The 27,905-nt window shown below is 49.4% G+C and overlaps 1 protein-coding gene across 5 annotated transcripts in view; it reads left to right on the forward strand.

The window, feature by feature from the left end:
- Positions 1-27,905, forward strand: part of SEPTIN11 (septin 11) — a 46,453-nt gene that overhangs the window by 16,667 nt on the left and 1,881 nt on the right. For 3 of the 5 annotated variants that reach the window (XM_032685594.1, XM_032685592.1, XM_032685593.1), the window contains exons 2-9: positions 7,238-7,352; positions 9,431-9,626; positions 10,534-10,720; positions 12,400-12,561; positions 14,215-14,311; positions 15,236-15,404; positions 18,673-18,805; positions 19,063-19,250. In XM_032685594.1, coding sequence (XP_032541485.1) covers positions 9,460-9,626; positions 10,534-10,720; positions 12,400-12,561; positions 14,215-14,311; positions 15,236-15,404; positions 18,673-18,805; positions 19,063-19,250 — 1,103 coding nt within the window. In that variant the 5' untranslated portion in view covers positions 7,238-7,352; positions 9,431-9,459. Of the gene's footprint in view, positions 1-7,237; positions 7,353-9,430; positions 9,627-10,533; positions 10,721-12,399; positions 12,562-14,214; positions 14,312-15,235; positions 15,405-18,672; positions 18,806-19,062; positions 19,251-22,158; positions 25,799-26,160; positions 27,893-27,905 lie in introns of those variants that run through there. The other 2 variants (XM_032685596.1, XM_032685595.1) reach the window with 2 other exon arrangements.

Below are 27,905 nucleotides of genomic sequence, written 5' to 3' on the forward strand. Positions count from 1 at the left end.
CTCTCTTGTGCTCTGGTTGTGTTCACACCCCTGACTGGAGCGCGGTTGATGGAAGCCTGGGGAAGGTTGGAGGAAAATAGCATCAGGTTGCCAGGTTTGTGTTAGTTCTACCCTCTTGTGCCTGGGAGCAGTGTCCCAGTTTGCTCCTGGCCTGTGTGAGCGTAACTGGGAGTCTCTCTGGGTTTGTGTATCACCCTTCCCTCTGTCCCAGGTTGTGCTGTGCCTCCAGCTAAAGGCTTTTAGCCAACTACAAATCCACTTATTTAAGGGCCCATGGTGCAGCTGTTTCAGGGCTATTTTAAGTGCATGACGGTGAAATACAGAAGGAAATGGCTGTTGTTGGCTTTTTCCTCTCTGCTGCCTTGCTGGACTGTATCTGTATTTGTGGTGGTGTGGGACTGTGTAGCCAGAAGGGCTGGAAAAGGGTAAAAGAACTGAAAGCAAGCAAACAAAGTGTTTCTAATGTCTATATAGCAACATGCTTTCCTGCATGCTGTCTGCTGTCAGGAGAGACATTGGCCAGAGAAGCAAATAGCATCTGGTTCTCATTGGGCTCTGCCTTTGGATCGTCTTCATTCTTGTTTGTCACATTGTCTCTTTTTTCCCCCCTTCCTTCCTTTCTCCTTTTTTCTTTTTTTTCCCTGCAGTGAGTTTACAAGCCTTGCTGGAATGCACATATGGTCCTTATCATCCCCCAAGTCCAGATTTTTTTTTTTTTTTTTTTTTGCTGGTTAGCAGTTTGTGACATCAGGGGCTGTTAGAAGCATTAGTCACTTCTACTCCAAATAGAAAGGTCTGTGGTTTCTGGAAACCTATGGAGGAAAATGTCTTTTATGTCAGTTCTTGGCATAAATGGAACTGCGAGTGCTCTGAGCTTGTGCTGACCTTTAGCCAAACATTTTGCCCGAAGACAAATGTTCGTTCCCGCTCTCTCCAGCCACTCCTGAATTGTCAGATTTTGCTGACTGCCCGCTTTCCAGAAGAATGCAACTGTATCCTTTTTCCTCCGTGCTCCTGCCGGTTTCCTGCAGCTTGCCAATGTAAACAGTCCCCTCTCTTCCCTGCCCTCGTGCCTCGGAGGGGCGGGAAGCGTGTCCCCGGTGTGTGCTGGGACTGCTGCAAGCCTGTGCTGGGGAGCTGGGACTGGGGCAGGCATGGGGCTGGGTGGGCTGCATCTGGCCAGGGAGCAGCTTGTGATGCCTGCTGGCTGTGCCCTGTGTCATCCTGCCCTTCATTTAGGGAGCCAGCCTTGGAGAGAGCAGCGCTGCTGTCTGTTAGTGTCTGCGCCAGTGGAAGCGTGTCCAGCATCACCCACTCTCTGGGGGTATCTCCTCGGGGAACTCCTTCCTTGCTGTCATTGGCAGCTTCCTTTGGCTGGTAATTCCACAGATCCACAGGGTTTTATCTGTTAGAGCAGTATTCTGTGCAAAGGGGGATGGCACTGGACCCACACCTCCCCTTCCCCATCTGCTCTGCCCAGTGCTTTGTTGGACAAGTTGCTTCCAGTCTTCCTCCCACAGAATAACCTTTTCTGCTATCCTGATTGGTGCTATCTTGATTCTCAGGGATTAAAAGGAAAATCCAGCATGTTCAAGGAGAGCCTTTTTGTGTTCCCTGTGACTTCCCTGCTTGCTGAGCGAGGGAGCCAACTGTGGCATAGCACTGCCGACAGTATTCCCTGTTACTGGGAGTAGGGAGACCTGGCAGCTTGCTGTTGTTCCAGACATTGCTGGAGGGCTGGGACAAGGGCCTAGTGAGAAGCTGTGTGTCCCTGAGCAGCTGCAGCTGGTGCCAGCTTTTATCCAGGAAGAGCAAGATGGTTTCCTGCAGTCCACCCCTCCGGGACAATGGCTGCAGCAGTGAGTCACTGCTGGGTTGGTGGGAGGCATGGATCTTCATGCCTTGATTGACACATTCATGTGCAGAATGAGAACATGCCTTCCACAGGGTCTGCTCTCCCTGTTGGGAGAGAAGGGAAAAAGGGAGGGGAGGAGAACAACTAAGGACCTCCCAGACTTGCCAGTAGCTTATGGAGCCATCTGTCCAATCCTGCAGCCAGCCCAGCAGCATGGGGACAGGAACTCCCCCTCTTCTGCTGGTGACTCTTATCACAACCTAAAACAGCAGCCGAGAAGTCCTTCCTCTTGATGAGCTGATGAACTGATTGATTGCTGTGGGCCCTTTCCTTGTGGCATCACAGCATGGCAAGGAGGGCAAGGGAGTTGTTCCTGCTCTTCGTGTTCTCCCTGTACCATTGTTCATAAGTTCCCTTGCCCAACAGTTATAGGTTTGACCGTGCCTTAATCCTCTGTAAGGAAGGGGAGGGGGGTTGTGGATGCTGTTTCAAGGAACAGAGAGCTTGGCTCTAGCACAGACACTGGGAATACTTGGTGCCCTGCTGGCATGGAGAGGGTATGATAGATCTGTCTCTTGCTCACTGCTTTTTGCTTCTGTGCTTTCTGCTCGTCCCCGAGCTGTGTTTTTGTCTGAGCAGACAAAACTATCCCAGAGGTCCCTGGCTTTGGATGTAGCATCTAAGATGACTTCAGAAATGCAAGAACGTGTGCGTAGTAACTGGTCAAAAATGTTGCTGCCCTGAGCTGCTGACAACAATAAGAGCTTTTAGAATTTCTTAAAGGTGCCTCCCGAGTCGTGTGGCCTCAAATAACTAAACACTTGCTTCATATTTGTGGTTGAGCTCAATATTTTGCATACCAGCGTTTTCCCCCTCTCGAATTTGAGGCTCGTTTTTGTTTTCTTTAACTCTTGGGAGGCCGTGTGAAGCTGACCCCCAGCCGCCGGCAGCCCTGGGCTGGGAGGGGCCGAGGGAAGGGTTTGCCAGCAGCCTTAAGGCAACAGAGGAGCTTGCTGGGGCTGGGGGAACAGTCCTCACCATGGTTAAGTCCTGAGCGAGGAGAGCAGACCGGAGACCGGGGCAGTAACTGCACATGTCCTTGGGGATCTGCCCTCCTCAGCCTTTTGGGAGCGGTGCTTTTTTCCTACCCAAGAGAAGAGCAATTTTTGCGTTATCTCCGATCAGCTACCACACACCTTGTGACTTGCATGGACACTGCTCTGCTTCATGCTGCCTCTGGAGGAGGGATGCATGTCCCAGCACAGGGCCCACCTTTATCTCCCCCTCCCCATGCGCACACAGACCGTGCACTGTTCCTGACTCTGGCCAGGAGAATAACTTCCCCTTTATCCCTGCTCGCTCTGCCAAGCTGCTGTGGCTTAGGAGGAATGAGCTGACTCTCTTCTCGCACGTGCCTCATCAGCTGAATTGTTTTGTATGGCTTCAGTGACTTCCATCCAGGCAGACCCAGTTTGCCACAGAGCATCCCCTGCAGCACTGCTTCACCTACAAAACTTTTGCCACCAGGAGCTGTGTATGAAGAACAACAGATGCAAAATAGCCTTGACAGGGTTCTGAGGTTGCAAACCCTTTTTTGTCTTTTGCAAGGCATTTTTTTACCCCCTTAAAATTAAGAGCACTGGAACATGGGTTCCTGAAGATAAATCTCTTTATAGTGATGGTAGGTAGGCAGATGCCGTGCCTTGTCTCTGCTTAACTTACCCCCTCCCTTCCTCTACTGGAGTTAAAACCAGCAGCTGTGATAACAGCAGCTCAAAGATTGTTGTTGACCCAAGAAATATCGACTGTGGGATGCCTTGTAGGGCTCTCTGGAAGGAGAAGTCAAGTGATCAGCATCTTTCTCAAGAAACAAGCATTTATTTGTTCATGTAGCTCTGCAGTTTTTGTAGGGGTTAGCACACAGCTCTGGAGGTTCAGAATTGCTTCCTGCTCCTGGATGGTGTGGGAAGAGGGAGGGAATATATGCCCTATAATGTGGTCTTCAGTAAAGGCAACATGGGTGTCGTAAGGAAGAGCTTAAAAATAAAGACTGTTTTTGGGATGTCTTAAGCTCTGACATCTGAGAACACGCAGACACCCAAATCTAGCAGCGTGTCTGGTGCAAACTGTCTGATCCCTCCAGGAGTCTGTGGAGCTGCAGTTTTACCCACGCTGATCTTGTCCATGGTTCCTGAAGCTGGGAGCAAGGAGAGGTGCTTGGCAAACAGTTACTCTTTTAGTGTGCCTGTAAGAGGTCAGTGCTTCCAGTGACTTGTCTGTGGTTCTGAGGCGTCTCCAAGGACTGAGTTTCTGTGAGGGACAGCTGAGGGGGTGTTTTAGTCCAGGCGTGTGTTTAGGTGCAGTGTTGGGGGAAGAGGAGTTGGACTGAGCTCTGTTCATCTGCTGCGGGAAAATGAGGAATGCACTTGGGAAGAAGGCAGTGAGGCAGGGTGATGATGGGCCTTTGCACTTGGGGTGAAGTGCCTGAGCAGCACTGCTGACTTCCTCTGGAAGGAGAACCGTGTGGCAAGAGGAATAAATCAATGCGTGTAGCATTCCCGTGGTTGTTGGTGCACACGGGGGCTCTGGGGTTGTCTCTGTGGGGCAGGAGCCTGCAGCTCCTCTTCAGCTGGAGTTGCCCAGTTCTCGGTGGGATGACTCAGTTGGGATCAAACCCAGCCCACTGACTGTGCTCAGGAGCTTGTTGGGGCGATTCACAGCCGGAGCAGTGGGGCCATCTGACTTAGCATCCCCTTGTTGTTAAAACACTTCTGTTCTGGCAGACCGAATGCGTGAATCACTTGCCTGTTCTGCTAAAGATACCCTGAGCAATCAGGCTGGTTGCTCTCCAGCAGAGGCTTCCTTTCCATGTGGATAAAGCTATCCCCTTGAAGAGGGTAAAAGCAGGAGCGGAGGCCTGGCTGCAATGGTAAGAGGTTATGCAGCCCTTGGATCCTTCCTTTGGATTCCTCTGCAGCTCCCCAAAAACTGTGTGCACTTTCCAAGCCCATCTCTGTGCTGCAGAACTGGCTGTTCGGTTGCACGATGCTTTTGTTTGTGGGTGCAGAGAAAGATTTAGAATCCTAGTTCCTTTGGCTCTCCTGCCTTCTCCAAAATGCCTGTCTGTGATACTTGTGCAGAACTGCACCTATTTTCTCTGTCTGCTCCACTCAGGGAGCTGTGCTGCATCCTGGGAACGCTGAGGGAGGTGGAGGCTTGGCTTTGTCTTTTATCTCTGGCTGTGCCTCGGGCCTCGGAGCTTTTCATGAGCTTTCTGGTGTTTGGGGCAGATACCAGACTGCGCTGCTGCTTCCCGTTGTGAGCGCAGCTTGTGAAAAATACTCGGCATTGCAAAGTGCAGGGGTAGTTCTTGTTTATTCCACTGTTGGTGTTTGCCGCTTGCAGGGAAAAAAGCAGGGGAGGGAAATAAACCCGAGAAGGTCTGCAGCAAAAAATAACTGACACAGATGCAGATGAGTGTAACTCCTGTTCCTGCTGAGTAACTGGTGATGAGGCAGTACTTGCTTGCCCAAAATATATCAGGGAAAGAGAGACTGGTGCTGAAAGATGTTCAACACCCACCACTTTCTGTGAAGTCTGTGACTCATGGGCACTTACTGCTTTCTGGGGTCAGCTCTGAGCTCCCTTCACTTCATCATAAACCCAAGACCACTGGTGTTTTAAAAATACTAATGTTAGAAATATTTAATTTAATCCATTCACATAACATATAAATGCCAGGGTCTCCTTCTGTTTCCTGGGACTTTTGCAGGAGAATCACAGTTGTGGGTCAATGGTCTCTTCTGCGTTGTTTGTCACTCAGCCTGAGTGAAGGAGGTGGTGTCTCTCAATCACACTAGGCTTCTGTGATGTGGTGCTGATGGAATAGCTGTCAGTCCACAGAGGGGTGGAGGTGAACAGGTGAATTGGGGTTAAGCCTTCAGACAAACCTGGTTTAGGTGCTAGGAGAAGGCTCAAGTATCTAATACAGGTGTTGGACCCTGTCTGTCAGCGTAGCAGAAAAGGACCCCTAGCTCCTTTCTGCCATATGGTGATGGCACAGACAGAGACATTTTCACTTGATGTTTTCTTTCCCAGAGAATTATTGTATTTCTTTGAGTCTGAGTCTGTTTTCATCAACATTCAGCCCAGATGTAATTCATTTTTTCCTGCATTTGGTGGCTGGTCTGTATGTTCTGAGGGGGGACGTGGAGCTGCTCAGCAATTGTACAGAGAGTAGGAAGTCCTTCTCTGCTTTTGATTCTTATTTTATCAACCAGAGAGTGTCTTTTTCCATGTCTGGTCCAAAGCCCACTGATTTTGTGGAGAAGAAGCTGCTGTTTCCAGCATCTTTAAACCAGGCTGAGGCTGCCCACGACTGTAATTTAATATGGCCTTGGGGGAGTGACTGTGCTTGGAAGTGTTTGGGTTTGGAGGAAGGTTAGAATTTTCTAAGTTAAGGATAAAGCAAACTTTGGGAGAAATATGTGAAATAACAGCAGAGCTGCTCTAGGTCTGCCAACTTGGTGGGGATTTTTTGTTTTACCTGTGCTCAGGACATTGGCACAACCACCATTTGCCAGGGAAGAGATAACTGGGCTGGCTTCTTTTTCCAAGCTTCTCTGTGAATTATGGTACAGCTGTTGTGGAGAAGTCCTAAATCTAATCTTGGAGCTGTTTCAAACCTCCCTTGTGCGGGGTCTGTGCTGCCCTGTTCCCCTCCATAGCCTTGGGGTGTTGGATGTTGTCAGCTCAGGCCCCCTGAGCAGCTGGGAGGAGGAGAGCGGGTCACGAGGGGTGACTGGCACCTTGGGGCTCCCTGGCCTGGCTTCTTTTCCTGCTGAAGGCGTGGAGAGGCAGCACTGGGGGCTTTGTAGGTCATGGAGGAAACACTGGGATCGGTGCCCTGCTTTGTCACCTGGTGTCAGATGGGTTATTTGTACACCAAGGCACGGCAGAGCAGCCCGCTCGCTTTGTTCCCTTCCGCTCCAAGCCTGGAAAAGCTGGAGAGACATTTAGGTGGCTCTAGAGGCACTGTTGCTATCTGAGCTATGTCCTGCTGTGGCCCTGCCAAAGGGATGCTGATGCCTCAGAAAAAAAATGTTTGGGTGTTGCAGATTGGTACAGAATCATGGTTTATTAGTGACAGGCACGGAGAAACAGTCTGGTGGTGTTTGTGTGCCTTGGGGTCAGAGACATCTTAGCTCCTGAGCCCCATGGCAGAGAGCTGGGTAGAAGTAAAAGGAGAGTACTTGGGGAGGGAAACCTAAGAGAAAGATGCTGTGTCCCAAAACTCTGTGTCATTAACAGAGTTCTGACAGGAATTCTTCCCTGACAGGGGGTTTGCAACCCTGTTAAATGCTTTCCTTCTTGGTCTTACAGAATGATGACCTCAGGAACCTGTCCCTTTCCGGCCACGTGGGCTTCGACAGCCTCCCTGATCAGCTGGTCAACAAGTCAACGTCCCAGGGCTTCTGCTTCAACATCCTCTGCGTGGGTAGGTTACCCTGCCCCTCTGGGCAGTCAGGGCTGCACCCCTCCACAGACTCACACCTCCTCCCTCTGCAAAGGGATGAGCTGAGCCACAGGGGACCACAGTGCCAGGGAAGTGACAGTTTTCTTCCCAGAGCTGCTCCAGGGTAAAATCTAGCATCCCTCTTTTCCTTTTCTCTACCTTGTCCCCTGAGTCAAAACGTGGACATTTTTAGCTGTTAAAATCTTCGCCTTTGATCATCCTGTGGTTCTGTTTTCCCCAAAGGCTGCCCATAAGTAAAATGAGCTAACTTGGGTGCTAAATGTATTTTTAAAAGAAAGTGAACTTCAATCTGCCTTTCTCTGGGTTGGGTGCAGAGGCTGTTTCTCGCCAAATGACATCCCTTCCAGGCTTTGCCTGTATAGTTACATTATTAGTTTCTCCATTTGGAATTGATGCCATTTTTGGTCTCCAAGTGATGTACTGGAGAGCAAAGCCTGTCACCTGTCCTCTGCTGTATTTAACCTGGGTACTGCAGGTTGGTTTTATAGCCTGAGTTACCTTTCCCAAATTGTTCAGAGGGTGAAATACAGGAAGGCAGCATCTCCTCTTTGCTATAGGGAGATTGGTGCTGTCTTGGTACTCTGTGGATACTACACACTTGGAAATCCATTGCTCAGTCCCTGGGAGCCAGGAGCTGAACTAGCTTGGACTTGTCAGTGGACCCAGAATGTGGTTCTGCAAAGTGACACAAATGCTGGGTTTCACTCTTAGCTTGGCAGAGCAGGCTATGAACACCATCTCTTCGTTCATTGTTCAGTTAAGCCTGCAAGAAGGGAGTATTGTCCCTTCTAATTAGTTACATTAATTAGCTGGAAAAACCCTGCAGCCCTCTGACTGTGAATTTTGCCCAGTGAATTGAGGGTTTCTGTGAGCTGTGTGAATAGAAGTCTGGCACACAGACTGGGCTCCTCTCTGTAGCTTTGCATGTCGAAGGAGGAGATGGGAGAGCAGTTGCATTTGTGCACACTCGAGCTCCCAGCCCTCACGTGACTCCTGGAGCAGCATGAATCCATTGCAGTTCAGCAGGGAACAGCCCGATTAGCAGGCAGCTCTTTGATCAAAATGGCATAAATTAATTGCCTTTCTCTCTTGCAGTAAATATTCCTTTCTTAGCACGACTTAATATGTCTCCATTAGCAATTTGATCCACCTCTTCTTTTTTTCCTGTAAAATGTGTCAATCCACCAATTTTCACCCCATATTAAAATTTCACACAAACCGCTGTAGTTGTCCAAGGAGCAGAAATCTTACTTTGGAAGGAAATTATTTTTGGTAATGGTGACTTGAGAAAGGACGTGATGAACTTTGGCCTTGTAATGTGAGACTTTTAATTGGGATGTGAAAAACTGCAAAGGCCATCTAGCACAGCACGCAGGAGTTCACATGAGGAGCTCCCTAAAATCTTCAGCTCCAGAGATGAACATACTGTGCCATCAGTTCAGGACTCAGCTTTTCACGTGAGCTGCCTCAGCCCACCCCTGCTCACAGCATGGGTAGCTGTGTGAGAGTATAATTGCTAAACAAACACTTCTGACTTAGAAATGGGATTTGGGCTAATGCTTTCATCCATGTTACTAATTGCACTGGGGATTAGTGAACCTATAATGGTTTAAAAAGTTGGTATTCGATCAGTGTGCTATTTTCCTTTTTTTTTAAAAAAACACCTTGTGTATTTCTCTGTCTCAAATTTTTATTGCCTCAGTTGTGCTGTGGGTTTTGGGTGACCTTCTTGCAACAGAAACAAAACCGTTTTAAAAAAATAAAATAAAATTGGGTATCTCCTTGGGAATCAAACACAGAGTTAAGAGAATTTACAACTTGCTTCTGTGAGGAAAGTTCCTGGTTCAGTCCTGGGGAATTGGTAGAGACGGGGACTGTCTCCAAAGACATCTGTTCCTGCAGGGATTATCTTGCTTAGCCATGTGCATGTAGCCTAATTCCACTGCTACCCGAGTGGAATAACTCCTTAACCTGGCGAACGTGCCCGAGAAGACGAGGAAAAGCAGCCAGACCATCCCAAGTTGCCTTTGTCTGCTCAGGTGAAACCGGCATCGGCAAGTCCACGTTGATGGACACTCTGTTCAACACCAAGTTTGAGAGCGAACCGGCGACACACAACGAGCCCGGCGTGAGGTTGAAAGCCCGGAGTTACGAGCTGCAGGAGAGCAACGTGCGCCTGAAGCTGACCATTGTGGACACCGTGGGGTTTGGAGATCAGATTAACAAGGATGACAGGTAGACTGGGCTCTGGCAGGAGGAGGGGTGTGCTCGCAGGTCGGGAGGGCGTGACTGGGGGCTCAGTAGGTCCCTCGCTGTTCCTGGGGGTGTTTCCTGATCCAGGAAGTGATGCTGCTCTGTGCTTTTGATTTGTCTTCTGTAATATTTCTCCCAGTGTGAGGCCCTACTGCTTTCTTTGCAACATGTCTCTGTCTGAGGTTTTTGGGCTTCCGTGGTCAGAGACAAAATTTCCAGAAGCCAAGAAATCAGAGCAGTAGTCGTGTTACAAACTCACGCAGTGGTATCCATGAGGCTGCCCTTGGTGGAGGGAGGACAAATGGAAAAGTTTATTTTTTTCCAGAAGCACTGCTCCCTTTTTTGGGAGAAAGCGAAAATCACCTGTAGCATGGGATGCAAAGCTGTACATTTGTTTTCATGCCAAACTGGTCCTTTCCAGAGAGTATGTTACAATGCACAAGGTTTTTTCTCTTCAGCAAAATGGTCCCCTCAAAGTCCACGAGCCCAGTTGTCTTCTGAGCTTTGCTCACAGCCTTCAGTTCCTGAAAAGCCCTTTTTATCCTCTTGTCAATCTCCCTTCCCTCTTTCAAGATTTTCAGTGAGATTGACAGAGCTCAGACTTCAATTGGAGATGTACAAATACTTTTTTTTTCGGGGTAGCAATCTTGTGTGGTTTCCATGCACCTAAAATCCACGTTATCTTGCTGTCATGTCCATTATGCTTTGCCTGTGCACACGTGGAAACACAACTTGTTAGGAGGGACTGGAGGTTGCTGGGGAGGGTCTTAACAAGCCGAGCTTGTCCCGTAATGTCCAGAGCACCCATGAGGCTACCCGAGTGTCCACCAGTGCCCAGTGTTTTCCCAGTAGCCAATTCCCAATTTCTCTGTGCCTCTCCTCTCTCCAGCTACAAGCCCATAGTAGAATACATTGATGCACAGTTTGAAGCCTACTTGCAAGAAGAGCTGAAGATCAAGCGGTCCCTGTTCAACTACCACGACACCCGGATCCACGCCTGCCTCTACTTCATTGCACCCACCGGGCACTCGCTCAAGTCCCTGGACCTGGTCACCATGAAGAAGCTCGACAGTAAGGTACTTGCTGCCTGTGTTACAGCCCTACTAGTGCTTTCATTATCTTGCCACCAGGAAGTAATGTGTGTTTTTACCACTAGAGAGTTGCAGAGGGGCTGTGTGAAAAGTGTACCTGGTGCAAGCTGCTACAGTGGGTCATTGTTCTGCTTCACATGCTCAGAGATTTATTAAGAGTTTGGACTCCTCCCCTCTCCCAGCCTTGCCTCGGGTAGGGAACTTGGCCTTGTGCTCCCCAGCTAAGCTATAAAGTCAATAAAGACAATTCAGGTCGTCTTACTAATCAGTGAAAACCAAATGGAAGTGCTGTGTCTGTTTGCTCTGACCACGTCCAGCTAGACACAAACAGTGATTTGATCTTCTGTGGCACATGTTAGTGGTGTTCTAACTGTAATCTCATAAACAGGGATCTGAATAAATATGTTACTTGGCATCTGCTTTTCAGTTACCCTCATATGCTTGGTTTAAACCACAGTTTAAAGGTTTCACCTCTTTTCTGAGAAAAATAACCGAGGTACAAATGTAAAGCCTGAGTAGTTAAACTAAGCTTTGTCTGTGCTTCTTTACATCATGATTAAGCAATTTAAATCTGTCCGCCGTGCACCTTTGGCTTGCTGGATCCTGATTCTGCAGATCACTGGTGGCAGTGGTTCTTTATTTCCTGGAGGGGCCTATCGATTGGGTTTTATGTGGTGATGGAAAAGGTTCCCTGCCCTATTCAACTGAAAACAGGGTTATGGAGATTTACCCTAATTGGCATTTGTGTTCTATCTTTTGGCCCAGGGAGATTTAATATCTCCAGACCATCCTCCAAACAGAATCAAGTGATGTAATAGAAGAGGATTTTCAAGTGCTGTACTTAAAATCCCTTTATATAAGTCGATACCACTGTTATCCTCGCTATGATTTCTGTCTGCTGTTGCATGGAGAAACAAATCCTGCATGATCAAAAGCAGAAACTGCCCCTCTGGAGGGACGAGAAAGGAAAAAAGGCAGGGTCCTTATCCTTGCCAACAGCCTGTCTAGGGAAGAGTGTCAGTAACTGATCTTTCATCTTGGAGCTGTGCAGGGAGGAATGAGCCCTGCTACTGCAGTACAGCCGTGTCTGGGGGCATGTGAGGGCACACAGGTGGGGGAAGTGTGGCTGTGCTACTGCCAGCCCCTGTCCTGTGTGTCACAGGGTTGGATAGAGACCATCTGCTTCCACCTCCTGTGGGGTGACAGCAGCACTGCTGCCCACCCGAGTGTCCCTGATGGCAGCCCCTGAGCAAACACCTGTGACAGGCTCTTGTCCCAGGGAGGCTCCTGCAGTAATCCAGCCTGCTGCAGTGCGAGGAGATGTGCCTAGATGGTCATTTCCTTTTTTTTTCTTTTTTGGAACAGTTTGTAATAATCTGTGGCAGCATTTCCTGTCCAGCCAATTCGGATGAGGAGGGGAATACGACAGGACAGGAAATAGCATGTTGCCAAATTGCATTTGACTTCTTTTTAAGGCCATCATCACTGCTGCCTGGAAATCCTGTCTGAGGTGATGCTGGCAGCAGCAGCCCCGGGGAAGGTCATCTGCTGGGGGTGCTGGCTGGTGGCACTGGTAGGGCTGTCCCTGCGTGTCCCGCTCTGTCCTCTCCCGGTGACACAACCTGTGCAGTGCTGTATGTGGAGGTGCCGTCTCTGTCCTGCAGGTGAACATCATCCCCATCATTGCCAAGGCTGACACCATTGCAAAAAACGAGCTGCACAAGTTCAAGAGTAAAATCATGAGCGAGCTGGTCAGCAACGGCGTCCAGATCTACCAGTTCCCCACGGACGAAGAGACGGTGGCCGAGATCAACGCCACCATGAGCGTATGTCACCTGGGGGTTCCTTGGGGGCTTCCCCCTTTGCGGGGGCCGTCCTTGATGGCGGTGCTGTGTTTTATTTGGCTTTAAAACTACAGTCTAAGCACAGACACCAGGCTGGCCAGAAGGGCTTTGGGGCTGGAGATACCTGGCCTGATCCACTTTATTGTCTGACAAACGAGTTTTCTCTGAGCGTTTTTCATATCCTTCCCCAGTTGCAGCGTTCCCATCTCAGGAAAGGAAAAGGATGGGGAGGCAGGGCCCCAGCACGGTCAGGGCAGGGAGCTGAGGTTTGGGTTTCCTGTCCCAAACGACCACTTGTTGCTCAGTGGGGGGTGATTCACTGCTGCCTTTGTTTCGGTTTCCGCAGAGAACAGGGCACCTTCAGCCATGTTCCAGCTCTCCATAGGGCTGGTGGCCATCAGCAGCTTGGCTTTCACCTCCTTCCCCTTCCTCTAGCAGAGGGTGGGATTTGAGGGCACGCAGGGCTAGGGTAGATGAAACATTTTAGTGGGGTTTATGGGGGAAACCACCGTTTTCCATGGTCCTAACTTGGGGTGCAAGGGGAAGAACCTGAGCTTGAGGTTGCTGGTGGTGACATGCAGTATTATCTGGGCATTTTAGGTGGTTTTAGAGGGGCACATAACGCCCAAGAGGATGTGCCAGCCCTAAGGCAAGTGCACTCAGATTAAGCCATTTCCTTGCTACTTGAAGGCTTTTCTGAGTTTCCTCGCACAACTGCTTGTAGATGGGCAATTATCCCATCCAGCTGGATATTAGACCTTCTCCAAAGGTGCCTGTTGCCTGTCTTCCCTGTGTGTGTTCTGTTCTGAGCAGGGAGAAGCTGGCACAGAGAAGGGACATGGCTCTACCAGGGTGCATCGTGTGCAGTGTTTTGCTTTCCTCTGGTGCAACCTGGCTGTTGGGAAACTCCTTTGCCAGTTAATCCCATCTCCTCTGCCCTGACATCTTCCCCACTCACCCAGCCTGTGACCACGGCTTGGCCGACACAGCTCCTGGAGCTTGTGCCCAGCCCTGTTGGATGCTGTTAAGGCAGGGAGAGCTCCATGGGGCTGGGCTGGCCAGCTCCCTGCTGGCAGCAGCCACATTTCTGGGAGTAGATCCCAGATTGTTGCCACCACACCCATGGGGAGACTGGGACGGAGCAGAGCTCCATGACTCAGACGTGTCGGCCCAGGGCTGGGTTGACTCTGCTCTTCCCCTTGCTCACAGCTTTGCTCTTTTTAAGAGGAAACATTAGCAGTTCTTTGTAGCAGCAGAACCCCCCTGAAATTTTCCTTGGTTGAATGTACTTTATTTTCTTTTTTTTATTGTTTCACAGTTCTGTCTCCTCAGTGTTCAAATTCACTTCCAGTTTGTGAGACTTGTTCTGGGCTTAAGATAGTCATGCTCTGTAATTACATGGAAAATATGTATGTCTCTTGTATTCTTAGGACATCAGAATTTTGGGCTTTGAGTCTGATCAGGTTTCTCATCCAGATTGTCCTGTTGCTCTCCCCAAAACACCAGATGAATTGCAAAGGCGTTGAAGCAACTTAGATCTAGCAGAGCTGCCACAGTAAACAGCTTTCTTGAGAAACAATCCCTGGCAAGGCAGCGAAGGAAATCCCCAACCTCATTGTCCCTTTCCTTTCATAGGTCCACCTTCCTTTTGCTGTTGTTGGCAGCACCGAAGAAGTGAAGATTGGCAACAAGATGGCAAAAGCCAGGCAGTACCCCTGGGGTGTCGTGCAGGGTATGTTACCAAAGGCACAGAAAAGGCCTTGTCATCCTGTCCCGTTCTGATCAAAGGCACACTGATCTCTGGATGGTCCTTGTCAAAACCTGGCTTGAGGAAGCACAGCCCAGATCTGGACATGGAGCCAAAAGCTCTTTCCTGCAGGAGAGCAGAGTTTGGCCAGGGCACTGTTTGCAACCCAGGCTGTACTGAAGCTGCCAAAGATAGATAGGGCTGATCCTCACTTCCCAACCAGCACTGAGAAGTGCAGGATTGAGATGGTGACAGTCTGCTTGTGGCTTCAGCTGTATATCCCATTGGATAATGGCCCGGGGAGCTGCAGGGGAACATTCACAGGGCAATTCTGCAATACTCTCCAAATTCTCAATAATACAGGCTGACCCTGAAGCAGCTTCAGTCTTACTGTCTTCAGCTGTATATACCAGAGGATAGTACTGGGAAAAACAGTTAGGAAAGAAGTTGATATGTTTGGGAAGTCTTGGACTCAACACATCCTGCTGGGTTCTTGCTGTTCCCAGGAAACTGGGACCTGGATGGTTTAAGAGATCTAGTTTAGGCATTGCCTGCTCGGGCCCCTGTCAGTGCTGGGATTTAGAGTGGGTCTGAGTGGGAAGTGAAATCCTGCGTGCAATTGGAACATCACCTTGCTGGTGCAAAAATGCACGGAGGGATGGGAGCTCTGTGACAGATGGGCAGCAGGGAGATTTTTCAAATCCAGGGGAAGTCCTTGAACTCGTGCCCATGTTGGCGTGGGGTAGTTTCACCCCCGGGCCATCAAGGCAATTTGGTGCAGGCTGACCTGGAGTTCTGCCTGTGTGCCTGGAGAACTCGAGGCTTGCTGAACTGGGGCCCAGATCCAGGGAAAGGGGGGACCCAGCCCCTGGGTGTAACATCTCTGTGGATGCTCTGTTGTCTTCGCAGTTGAAAATGAAAATCACTGTGACTTTGTGAAGCTGCGGGAGATGCTGATCCGAGTGAACATGGAGGACCTGAGAGAGCAGACGCACACCCGGCACTACGAGCTGTACCGGCGCTGCAAGCTGGAGGAGATGGGATTCAAGGACACGGATCCGGACAGCAAGCCTTTCAGGTAGGGCCCTGTACGACACTGCTGTGCTTTGCAGCCACCTGCTGTGCTGCAGCTCAGGGCTGGGCACTTCCTGGGCAGGGGAAGGGCAGCCGTGTCAGGGAAAACGCGGGAGGGTGACTCGTGCCTTGAGGTGTGGTGGCTCACCAGGGGGGAGATCCCGGGATCAGCGCTCTCTGACCCTCCGACAGCTTTTCACAGCTGCTCCAAGGTGAGCTGTGAAGAGGGAGCCATGGTCTCATGCTTGAGGTTTGGCTGGTTACTACACACATAGTTTATTCTGTCAGACAGCTTTATTGGTCTGAAGCCCAAGTCATCAGCCAGGGACAACAGCTGTGTGGGAATTCGGGAGGGAGTGTTTGTTTTCTCCTCTCATTTCCTGTTTCCCATTCCTCCCCAACTTTTCCCCAATAATTGCACCCTCTGCCTTACCAGCATCCCACGCTCCTCTCTGCCCCAGTCAGAATTCAAGTGCATCAGTGGGGGGTTTTACCCCCATAACACCCGTGTGTGTCAGGGATTGGCACTAGTTTGGGGTTTTATTTGACAGGCTGAGTTGATGCAGCTGCATTTCTTCTGCAGCACAGACACTCTGCTGGAATCAGTCAAGCCCAGTTCTGTTACTAAGCCCAAGTGTGAAGCTTTATTGGATTTCCTTTCTGGAGAGCTAGGGCTTAAGATGGGCTCAGCCCTTCCTTTTGAGGAATCTGAGGAATTTCCATTGCTTCCTGTACACGAGGCCTCTTTTTGACCAAGCTATAAGTAGAAAGGAAATGAAAATGTACAGAATTTCTCCATCTGGTACGTGCTAGTTCAGAGCAGTTCCCTCTGGGTGCCTTTTCCCTCCAATAAACAAACAAACCCCATGATCCCAAGCTGTTTAGCCAAGACTGATGTATATCTGATATGAGGAAGATGTTCTCTCTGAGCTCAGGGATCAAAAGGATGCCTTTCCCTGCACTGGGGCCCGGGGAGCCACAGGGGCTGCTGCTCCTCAGCCAGCTTGCATCAGCCAGGAGCAGAGAGCCTTTGGACAATCTCAGGGGGACCAGGGCAGAAGGCCCCAGCAAACCATTGGTGTGAGGTGTGAAAAAGGGGAATTGGTGATGGTTGAGACCCCCACTTTGCTGGCAGAACCCCCCCTGCTTGGCCCAGCTGCACGAGATGAGGAGGGAGCAGCACCAGGATCCCCACAGGCATCTGCTCCATGAAATGGAGTCCTCTGCACAGAGACCCTTCTGCTGTGGGCTGGTTTCTCTGCTGCTCTGGTTAACCTTTTCAAAACACATCTTTTTTTCAAGGAATATTATTTGCCAGGGCATCCCTCTGTGTGTGTGGGTGTGCTGGGGAATCGAGTTACTCTTGTAATCTGGGCTCATATGTTTGTGTACTTAAAAAGCTAATTCCCTTGTCATCTTTGTCTGTGAGAAGCTGCAGGGATCCCAGTTGGTTTGGACTGTTATTCCTTGGGGCTGTAATTGTTTTTTTCACATGCAGCCTGGGAGTTACCCGGCCAGTTTCTCTGAGAACTTGGCTCCTCTGAACTCGGAGTCACTGCAGCAGAGAATGAAGCTTTGAACCTGGGACAATTTAACAGGAAGCCCCTGCACCCCTGGCTCCTGGCAGCCTTTTCCTGCTTGTCCATCACCCGGCATTGTGTTTTTGGGAATGAGCTTTGCAAGGGACGTTTGCAGTACAGGATGGGATGAACAGTGTACAGAGCTTTCTGGTTTGGTCTGTAAGGCTCTGCTGCTCCCTAGTACAGTGTGTCACTAGTTGCAGATTCAGTTTGTGCTCACTGAGCAGCAGAGGCTCACCTGCCCTCTGGGTTTTCCTAGAATCTAGCCAGATCCTTCAGAAGGGCTTAGGAGTTTACATTTGTGTCCACAATCGGAGTATGAAATCCAAAACTGAATTTTAGGGAGATTTTGATTCAAGTCTCCAGATCTCCTTCTGCTGTGAGAGATCTGGTTCTGGATTTAGTGAAGAACCAAAGACGGCTCTTGCCCTGCTCTCCCATGAAAGGATTTTTGTCATTTTTAGAATCAGTATTTTTGCTTCCATGTGTGGGAGGCTGCTGTGGTCATCTGGAATGGTGTGATTCCTCCAGGGCGGCCAGTGCTCTGCCAGAAGAGCTCTGGGCATCCTGTCTGGAGAGTATGCTAGGAGGCAACTGAAGTGCCTGTTAATTAGCAGAATTAAACACTTGGGATAATGTGTCAAGTTCTGTTCCCCAGTTCAATATCCCACCCCCCCCAAAGAAAAGCAACAAAAAGCCACCGAAAAACCCAACACTGCCAGGAAAGACAAAAGCTTGATGTCATTGGAATTAGGATGTTCCCCTGGCCCAGTGGTTAATGTGTTCCCTGGGCACATGGATGCAGTGTGTCTGTGTGTTATCAGTGGAGTTTTCATTTAAGAAATGCGTTTTCAGAAAAGCCTCTTGGGGGAAATAGTTATCATTCCCACACTATCGTTACGGCTGGGCTATCCAAATCCATTTAAGGAATAAAATAAAGAGGAATTTGGTGTCCAGAGTTCCTGACAGGCTCTGAAAATCTCAGAGGTGCATGGACAGCATATTTTATGTCCCAAATCTGTGCTGCCTATCTCAGTGCTGGGGAAATAAAGGAATGCCAAGGAGTAGAGGGGGAATGAAGGAAGGAGGGAATCCAGTTATGTGGTTATTTGGAGGAGGGGGCTGATGCTTGTTCAGAAAGGCCAAAGGAGAAAGAGAGGTCTCCCGAGAGGTGGCTTTATATAATCAAGCCCCTGATCCGAATCCATTAGCAGTGAGTAGTGAAAATGAGTTTTGCTGTGTGTCAGCATCGAGATTAAAGAACTACACGAAGGCAGATTTCACACTGTGCCTGCTCCACAAATCCTGCACTTGGAATGACGAGACTCGGCGCAAACAGTGGGAGAAGGGAGGGGGTGTGACTCAGGCGGATCACAAGCCCTGTGGGCATCGGGGGTTGGTGTAGGCGCTTACATAGTGGCTGCTGCTTTTGGAGGACAGTCACCCTGCCTGCTCAGTGATGTGCAGGATCCTAGTCACGGAGCTCGGCGGTTCCTTTCCCATTTGTCTCCCACTGCTGCCATCTAGCGAGCTGGGACGGGGTTTGGTGGGGAGGATCGTGCCTCTGTGGTACTCGGGGACCTCTGATGATACTCTGTGACGAGACAACTCAAGTGTAAGGTCACCAAAGGCTGGGAGCTGGTGGCTGTGCGTGAAGCACGGCTCTGACGGGGTTCTGTGTCTTTCCAACAGTCTCCAAGAGACTTATGAAGCAAAGAGGAATGAATTCCTGGGCGAACTCCAGAAGAAGGAGGATGAAATGAGGCAGATGTTTGTCATGCGAGTGAAGGAGAAGGAAGCAGAGCTGAAGGAAGCAGAGAAAGATGTGAGTCTTTTGTAACTCGGGGGACTCTGAGGGTTTAGGCTGGGGCTTTTCCAGAACATGTCCTGCTATGGGAGGGAGCTGCTCCTCGTGCCTCACAGAGGAACATGTGGTACAGAGAAAAGTATGGCCCTCAATGACTGTTTTCTTGCTTGGCACAAGCAGGATGGAGTCCAGTCGGTATAAAGCAGTGGGGGATGGAATGTGTGGTGGAACGTGCCTCTCTTCCCATCCAGTTCTCATTGTCTCTGTCCCGGCAGCTTCATGAAAAGTTTGACCATCTAAAGAGGACTCACCAAGAAGAGAAGAAGAAAGTGGAAGACAAAAAGAAGGAACTGGAGGAAGAGCTGAACAACTTCCAGAAGAAGAAGGCAGCAGCTCAGCTGTTACAGTCACAGGCTCAGCAGGCAGGTTCTCAACAAACCAAGAAAGACAAGGACAAGAAAAAGTAAGCGGATGTCACCCACATCCTTTGTAGGGTTTGTTACAGTTTTGGGAGGTTGTTTTTTTTTCTTCTTGCTGCATGTCTGTATTTGCTTTTTCCCATCACCAGACTGGAAAAAAGGGCTTTTATCAGCCTGATCAAATAAAATATTTTTTCTAAAGGGTGGGCCAGGGACACGATCTTAATTTTTCTCTAGAAGAGTACCTTCAAATTTTAAGTTGAAGTCTGACTGGTGTGGGAGAGCAATCGGATGGTGGAGGTTTGACTTGTGATTTCTCCAGCATCTTCTGGAACAGCTGTGAGATGTTCTGGACTCAGATTTATTTGCCTGAGCCAAAATTATTAAGGGAGTCACTACCTGTCCTTTCTTTCACCGGTGGTCTCCAGTTCCCATTCCTTAAGGTTGTAGTTGTAAGTAGAAGTAGCTTAGAAACCAAAACCACCATGTTGTTTTTACATGGGAAATGCTAGTGCCAAAAGTGATTACTTGGAAGCTTGCTTTAAAGACAAGAAGCTTTGGTTATTTTTTTAAAGAAAAACAAACTACTATGGTACCGTAATTGCAGTTAAATGGCATTTGTGGTTGTATGGAGTTGACATAATAAGCTAAGAAACCCTTACCTTTTAGAAAGATCATGGCACTGTTTTTTACTATTTTATATCCGTACCCTAGGGGTGTAACCCCATACCCTCTTGGTTTTGCCCATTCCTAGTAAGAGGGTGCTCATGCAAGTCCTTCTTGGGCCATCTGTGCTAACGGTGCTAGTTGGTACCTGCCACTGGGAAAGCTGTCGAGGGGGGGTGCAGCAAATCTCCCTGGAAAACACTCGGTTAACCCACACACAAAAACGACAGTTCCACACTGCTTTTACTGGCCGAGAGAGCGGGGGGGTGTTCCTGCCAATTAACGCTGGAAGAACCAAATGCCAGTGGGGCTGTGGCACAGACACCTGTGTCTGCCTCGCTCAGCTGGGAGCTGAAGCCTGGTGTGAGCTGTGTGAGAGCGCGAGCCCAGGAGGGGACTTGCACTGCAGCTGGACTGGTGTGTTTGTACAGCTTGGCACTTCACCCTCGCTGCTTGTCCCCGGCCCTGCTGCTGGGTCGGTGCCCAGCAGTTGTTGCTTCTGCCCCGGGGAAGGTGGGGAGGGCCTGGGGCTGGTTCCTCAGCTGAGGTCAATTGATGTAGCTCCTATGGAGCCCTGCTGCTCGATGCTGGTTGAGAACCTGGCTGTGGGCACCCGCTGGAATACAAGGAGTGCTGTGTGCTGCATGCTCTGCTTGGCTAGGAATCCTTACGGACCTGTGGGGTCCAGGCGTGCTGAAACACCCTCCTGCAGCCATGGCTGTAAGCAGGATAGGCTGAAACCCCTGTCTTCTCTCACCTGAGAATTCAGACATGGTGATGTGTTTTCTAGAAAGAATAGGAAGTTTTGAAGGCCCTCTTTCTTAACTCTTTACAGAGTTGGTAGCTTAATGTTTTTAAGAACTCTGCAGTCAGATTTTTCATCTTAGATCCGAGATCAGTGCAGTGCAGGATGGTCTGGGGAGTTCTGTCTCTTTGTGTAGCTACTCTTTGCTCCTGGGAAGTTGGCTTTCACGTGCACAGTGTCGTGAGTGAGACAGGGATGTTTCCAGTGACAGTGACCAACACAGGTTCTGCTTTGCTGATGCATTCACAGACACTCTGCCCTGAGGAACATCCCCGTGTTTTAGTGTGTCCTTTGTGCTCCACACCAGGTGCTGTACCTGCTGCCGTTGTTCTTTAGTGTCGCAGTTACTAACGGAGGCTTTCAAGGGAAGTGCTGACACTTCTGCCCTGTAGCACACCTTGGGTTTCCAAAGGCTTTGAGTTTCTCTTTGCACTCTGATGAGCAGCTGCAGTTTGTGTGGTTAAAGGCTTCCATCCTCTCTCTTTCTGCTGACATGGCCTGCGGTGCTTCTTGTGCAGTTGCCAGAGAAGTCCTTGCCATGCCTGACACCTGCAGCCTCCCCAGAAAGTTAATCACAGGAGTGCTTTTTTATTCTCAATGTGGGATCAGATCTCTCCAACTTGGAGACCAGAGACTTTCCATTGTGCTGTGCATGCTGGAGGGAAGGCTCAGGGTGAAATCTGCTGCTGGCCTGACTCCCTGAGGGAGAGCTTGGCCTTCCCGATTTCCAGGCGATTCCTCCAGGAATTCCCTAGCTTGTACTCATTTTTAATCTAGAATTGTTGGGGCCCTGGCCTGATGGCAGCAGTGTGCTGTTCTGGGGACAGCACATCTGCATACCCCAGACATTTCAGGGGTGACTGGAGAGGTGTACTCGAGTGATCACCTGAATGTGAGGCTGAGCATACTCACCGAGCCCCTGCTGTAATTTTGGGATGGGGCTGTGCTTCAAACCTGTACAGCCTGGAGGCAGTTCCTGGCAATAGCCCAGATCAGAGCAGCCAACAGCCTTCTGGTGCTTGCCTGCTGTTTGGGAGATGGCCACATGCCTCAGCATGTACCACTGTGTTACTGCTCATCCTCAGCCCCCAGGAGCTGGGACCATCTGTTTGGGGGCTGTTTCGGTTTATTTCAGCCTATTTCTGAAAACCAAATGTAAGACTTGGGGATTTTTTTTTTTTTCAAGTTCCTTTCTATGTAAGTTTTCAGTCCCCCATGGCTGCTCTGGCCCAGCTTACATGGTTGGTTGGTCAGTAGTTCTGCCCCCTTGGTTTTTCTTTCTACGTTTGCTTGTCATAGGCTGGAGTAGAGCCTGGCCTTGAGGTTGAGTTCCTTTGTAATTCCATGATCCATGTGCATGCCCACCCACCGGAGCGAGTTGCTGGTGTCGGCTCTCCTGGCTTTCTTTTATTTTTTTTTTTTTCATTTTGAGTTCAATTAGTGCTAACTTTTTTGTTTTTTGTTCTTTTTTTAACTTGCAGTGCAAGCTTCACATAAAGCCTGTCGAGCCAAGGATGTTCCTGCATTCACCTGCTTTTGCAGTAATGTGTCTCTGCCATCTGTTTTCTTTTTCTTTTTTGGTTTTCTTTTTTCATTTTTTAACATGAATAACTATTAACTCATCTAATAACATAGGGGGAACAAGAAGGAAGAGGGATGGGTACAGGACTGTATGCAACTGGAAGTTCAGGGGCGGGTGGAGGGACAAGATAACAATACCCATGTGTTTTTGTCACCAAAACCACCAGCTGTAAATCAGTTTTGGCCCCCAGTTTAACCAAGAGTCAGGGCTGGGTGTCAGCAGCTCAGGTGAGCAGGGCTGACTGGCTCAGGTGTCCTCAGTGCTGCAGTAACCTGTGCTGAGGCAGCCCCTGGACCGGCAGAAACCAGCCCGAGGGAATCGCTGCTGTAGGAATGTCACAGCCAGCCCATGGCGTGGCTAAACCTGGAGTTTAACCTGGCCCATATTCCTGGAGTAGCTGATGTGTTCCAGCAGTAGCTGCTGGGGAGAGAGGGAGGGGGGTGTGTGTAGATAACCCAGTGTAACTGACCCTGCATGCCATGACATTTGCATGATAATGTGTTTTAGTTGCTGTTTTTGTTGTCTGACCTGACCGTGGCTGGGGTTTGTTGTCCTGTGCTGGCCTGTCTTTCACAGCCACCCTTCCAGTTGAGCGCAGCAGCTGAGGGTGCCCGGGGGCAGGAGCGTTCCCAGCACCGCTGTCCCTGCAGTACTTGCTCGAAACCTTTGGAACCTCCCTTAAAATCCTACCTGGTTTCCAACGGGTTAGCAGCCCTTGTGGAACCAAATGCTTGGGCAGGGGGGACACAGAGCCTTCAACATCCTCTTAGAGCCTCCAGGAGCGTTCCTGCACTCAGTTAAATACAGACTTGCAGTGGGATCCACAATTCCAGGTCAAGGGAGAGAAGATACCTGGACACACTCGGTGCTCCCCACCAGCCCTCCTGCACCAGGAGCAGTGTCCCATTCAGGTGTCCCTTGAATGTGCCAAGGACATGTAGGATAAGCCAGGCCTTGCTCTGGGCCAGTGCAGGGTGGAAGGGGATCTGTTTAATGTGTATTTTCTATACCATTGCTTTTGGACAGAGTCTTTCCCTTCCTTCCCCAGAAGTGGCGAGCCATGCTTATCCTATGACCCTGGGTTCCTTTCTCTCCTGCTGATGCACAGCCAGCACTTGCTCTGCTCCTGGCTGGGGAGTCTCCTTTCCTTTCTTTAAAGCACTCCTACACATAACTCCTCCCACCTGAGTCTCACACACTGCAGCTCTTTGCTTGTTTCTGAATGGAATTTTTCTCCAGGGCAAAAAAAAGGGCAGAATTATCACTTGTTTTTGTTACTTCTTCCTCAAGTGTTGCTGTTGAGAAGTGTGCTGGGGGGGTTAGCTTGTGGGTTGTCTTGCTTTTAACCCTCACTGCTTAAACATGGCTTTGGGAAGAGGATGTCTAAATGCCATGTCTTGGACAGAACAGAAGAGTGGATAAGTAAGCTGGAAATAAAATGGTTGGCCCTTTTATCCTTTTCTTTTCTGTTTGTTTGGGTTTTTTTGACCTCCTGGTTTTGCCAACAATGCACTTTTTGCCATGTTAAATAGGTTTGCTGCAGGGTTGTTTGGAAAAATGAAATTCTGGTTCCTGTGGCTTCTGGCAAACCCAGCTTTAAAATCTTGAGTTATGAAGGAAGAAGCTTGGGTTGTTTGCATGAGTTTTTTACAGTCCAATCACATGCCCATCACCGAGTGCTCGTGGCAATATGCTTCAACTTCAGCTGTCTCTGTGCATGTCCTCTTTTTAATTACCAGTGTTTTGTGCCAAGTTGAAAACTTAATTTTAACATTTATTTGTACTGCTTCATTTAACAGCCCTTCAAGGGATGTTTAGCAGGGGAAATCAGCTGAGTTGAGCTTTTGCTTTTTGACAGAAAGCAGTGGCCAAGTGCATTAATGACTTTTGGGTTGAGTTTCTTTCTCCAGCAAAAAGCAAGCTGTGTTGGAGAAACTGGGAATAAACCACAAGCTTGCAGATGTCCAAGGTATTGTTTTGGTTTTCACCACAGGAGATGATAATGACTTCTTTTTTTTCACCTTAAACCCCTGAGCCATGTTTAGCTTATCACTGCTGCACTTCTTGCTTTTCTTTCTAATGCCTTTTTTCACAGTAGCCCCTGGTGTGTGCATGGAGTGAGTGATACACTCAGGGCTGGCTGGATGTGCTTTCACCTTTGCATGTAAGTACAGCAGCAAGATGCTCACCTTCCTGCCTCGCTCCTGACAGGAAACCAGTCATGCTTTTCTGGGTGATTAAGTCCACTTCCTTACAAGTGGCATGGCTAAAACCCCCCTAAAACTCTGCCTGCAGGCTGCTTGTGCTGAGCTGTTGTAGAGAAGCTGTAGGGAGCACGACATCCAGCTCCTGTTGGGTGCCTAGAGCAACCCTGGGCAGCTTCCCTGCATGCCAGAAGCTGGACACATGGTTGGGCAAAGCCTTGCTTGGGAGGCCCTGCCACATGGAACATGATTATTAGACAGCCATGATAACGAGCTGATGATGCTGCTTGCTCCTGACTGCATTTCAAACCTCAGTCTCATGTAAAGGAGCAGGAAAGCACACTGAAACGTGTCTTTTCTGGGATGGTGGTGTTCCCAGGGCATGAAACAAACCCCCAGGATGGAAAAACACAGTCAGGTTACTGAGAGGGGCTGTGACTGCTCTGTACAGGTTGGGCACCCGTGGGTCTGGCAGGCAGATGAAAAGGAGGAGGTGGATGAGGATTTGCTTCCCCAGAACCATCCAGGGCTTGCACAGTTCCTTTCTGGGAGGGCAGTTAAGTGGGAAGGATCCCTTTGAGCTCGTGGTCATTAAATACTGCATTGTCTTGCATCTCCTGTGGCACGTGGCTCTCTGGGAGCAGGGAAAGTAGTGCCTGGCACCCACCCTGGGCTCCTTGTCACAGCCAGCCTGAAATCCCACCAGGGAGATCGGTGTCTCTCTGGAAACATGTCTGTGTTTACCACGAGCAGTGTTTCCCCAGGCAGCTCTTGTTCTGCTTCTCCTGAACCGTCCAAGTGCAGATGGAAGTGTCTTTTTGTGTGTGACCACATCAGATCTGTCCATTTGGCTCCAGTTCCCTTTGCCCTTCGGAGGTGTTGGAAGAGGGGGGAAGTGTCCCTTCTCCGAGGGCCCAGGTTGCATTTGCAGTGTGTGATATCCAGCAAGGAGCTGTACAAATATGAAGGGGTTTTTTTAATTCACGGAAAATAAAGCTGTGAACAGCGGTAGAAATCTTGTATTTGTATACATTTTTAATATCCTGATTGCCTTAAACCATAGATGTAGGACTTTATTACCTTGCTATTGGAAAATAACCCGTGTTTGTAACTAAATAATTGTGTAACCGACATACAGTGTTAATGCAAGTGATATGTATGCATCTGTTAGATATTGTCACTTTATTTGATGTGAAAGTATTTCAGTTTTGGAATTACAGATGGAATAATAACCTTAGAGCATAAGCTCAAGTTATTTCTTGTATATGCTTCAGGTTACAGATCCAAATAGTGCCAACACTTGAAGTGGGGAGAGGAAATATATTTTTACCCAAAGCTTTGGTCTTTGCGTGGCCTTTGTAACGTTTGCTGTGTAACAGTGTGACAGGAGGGTCACCTGTCACCCTCTGCCTTCCCAGCAGGTCGTTCTGTGCCTTTGAGGTGCCTCTGTGGGCTCGTGCTGGTGTTTGTCAGTCCCTTTTTGTGGTGTTGTGTGGGTGTTCCTCGCCTCAGCCGGTGTCTTGGGGAGCTCAGGCGTCCCCGGTGGAGTTGGTGTGTGTGGCACCTCCCCAGCACGCTCCCTCCTTCATGACTTACTTTAAAATGTTGTTCCTCCTTTATCCCCCCCTCTCTCACCCCTTCATTTCAATTCTGAACCTCTGTTTCTTTTTTCTTCTGTTTTTTCTCTTTTTCTGTAGCTTCTTCTTTATGTAACCGTCACCTTGCCAAAGCCCCCACACCCCCTCTCCCGGTGGGCCGTCGGGCACTGGAAGAGCCTGCGGCTACGGGCAGCCCTGCCAGGAGAAGAACCATCTCATTCCTCCATCTCGTCCGCCCTCCTCTCCTTCCCTCTTGTTCCCTCCCGTGCGCTGTGCTGTGTGTCTGTGCGGGATCTGTCGCTCCCGGCGCGGCTCCGACAGCGTCCAGGCTTCCCGGGCTGCCAGAGGTAACGGCCAGAATGGCCCACATTGCACTGGGTTAGTTGGATTTCTTTCCTCCCTCCCCATTTTATCACCTTTTGCCATAATATGCGCACGTTGCCGATGACAAATAGCGACAGACTGGGGGGGGAGTGTGCGTGGCTGGAGGGTTTAGTTTCTGCCTCAAGTCTGGCTGCTTTGGATCCCACAGCTTCATCCCAGGGCCATCCTGTGCTCCTCTGACACGGCTGGAAATCGGTCTGTAGACCCGGGAATGTTCTCCATGTGTCACTGTGTGAAGTGGGGATGGTGGACGCCGCGCCCTGTGGTGCTGATGGAACCTGTTCTGGACAGCCAAAGCCTTATTTTCTGGCTGATGTAGCAAAGTAGGATTTTCTTGTACAGCCGAACTGCACTGACTTGTACTTAGATCGAGGGCTTCGCTTTGTTTTCATGAAGCCTAGTTAGCAATTATTTTTTTAGCAGTCCTGAATGTGGGCAAGTTGTTAAACTTTGTACCTTGTTTATTTGAAATTGAATTCAGTCAAAAAGCTTCAGAAGTGCCAAAGGATTGGTTGAAGGTAAAAACAAAGCCTGTAAGTGTGGTTTAGCGCAGAGGGAAGGAGGCAGCCTGAGCTTCTTGGGATGTTTTTTCCTGTGGAGTGATGCACTTTTATTTTTAACCGAATACTAGTGACTGACTCTTTGCATCTGTGAACCTTAATCAAGGAATTCCCCTCCTTTAACTGGGAAATGGTCTAGGTTTGGCCTCTCCCCTGTGTGATGTGCAGGCTGCTGGGAGGCTCTGCTGAAATCTGCTGGGGGTTTTTTTCAGAAGCACAATATTTTGCAGCACTTTCCAGTGACAAGGTCGGCTCCCTCCAGCCAGGTGGAAGGAGGAAATCTTTGCAACCAGCCAAGTGACTTTATAGATACAGTCAGAAAGGTTGTGAAGTGTTTGGCCTTGTGTGTGTGCTGTGCTGATTTGCCTGGTGTGTAACTGGCCCTGCTGACCACTGCTCAGAGCACAGGGCTATCAATATCTGCACAAACGTAGCTTGGGACAGCATTTGCATTAGTACCAAACCAGAGCCTGCAGAGGTCTCAGGTGGTACCTGCTCTCCTGCCACCAGTGCTTCCCTTGAGGTGGCCAGATCTAGGAAGCTGTGCAGTTCTCCAGCTGTTATGTTTCTCTCCTTCCTTGGGCTATTTTGTTATATTTTAAAACTGTAGGATGGCTTTATGTGGGAGTAGGAGTATGCAAGTTGCTCTCGAGACCATGGTTTCTGGGGCATTTCCTCTGCCCCTGGGAGGTGCTGGGCTCGACTGGGGGAGGTGGTGGTTCATCCCCTGCAGGGGCTCAGCTCTGGGTGACCCACCTGTAGTGCTGTTGTGGCAAGAAGGTTAGAAGAGGGGTAAAACCCTTTTTCTGGTGGCTTCTGAACTCCATATGGGAATTTTTTTAAAGCTTAATCTGAAGAGAAGCACAAACCAAATACCAACACTTACACAGACTGCCTTTA

The sequence above is a fragment of the Chiroxiphia lanceolata genome, chromosome 4 (genome assembly GCF_009829145.1).
Source record: "Chiroxiphia lanceolata isolate bChiLan1 chromosome 4, bChiLan1.pri, whole genome shotgun sequence".
In the NCBI taxonomy this organism is placed as follows: domain Eukaryota; kingdom Metazoa; phylum Chordata; class Aves; order Passeriformes; family Pipridae; genus Chiroxiphia; species Chiroxiphia lanceolata.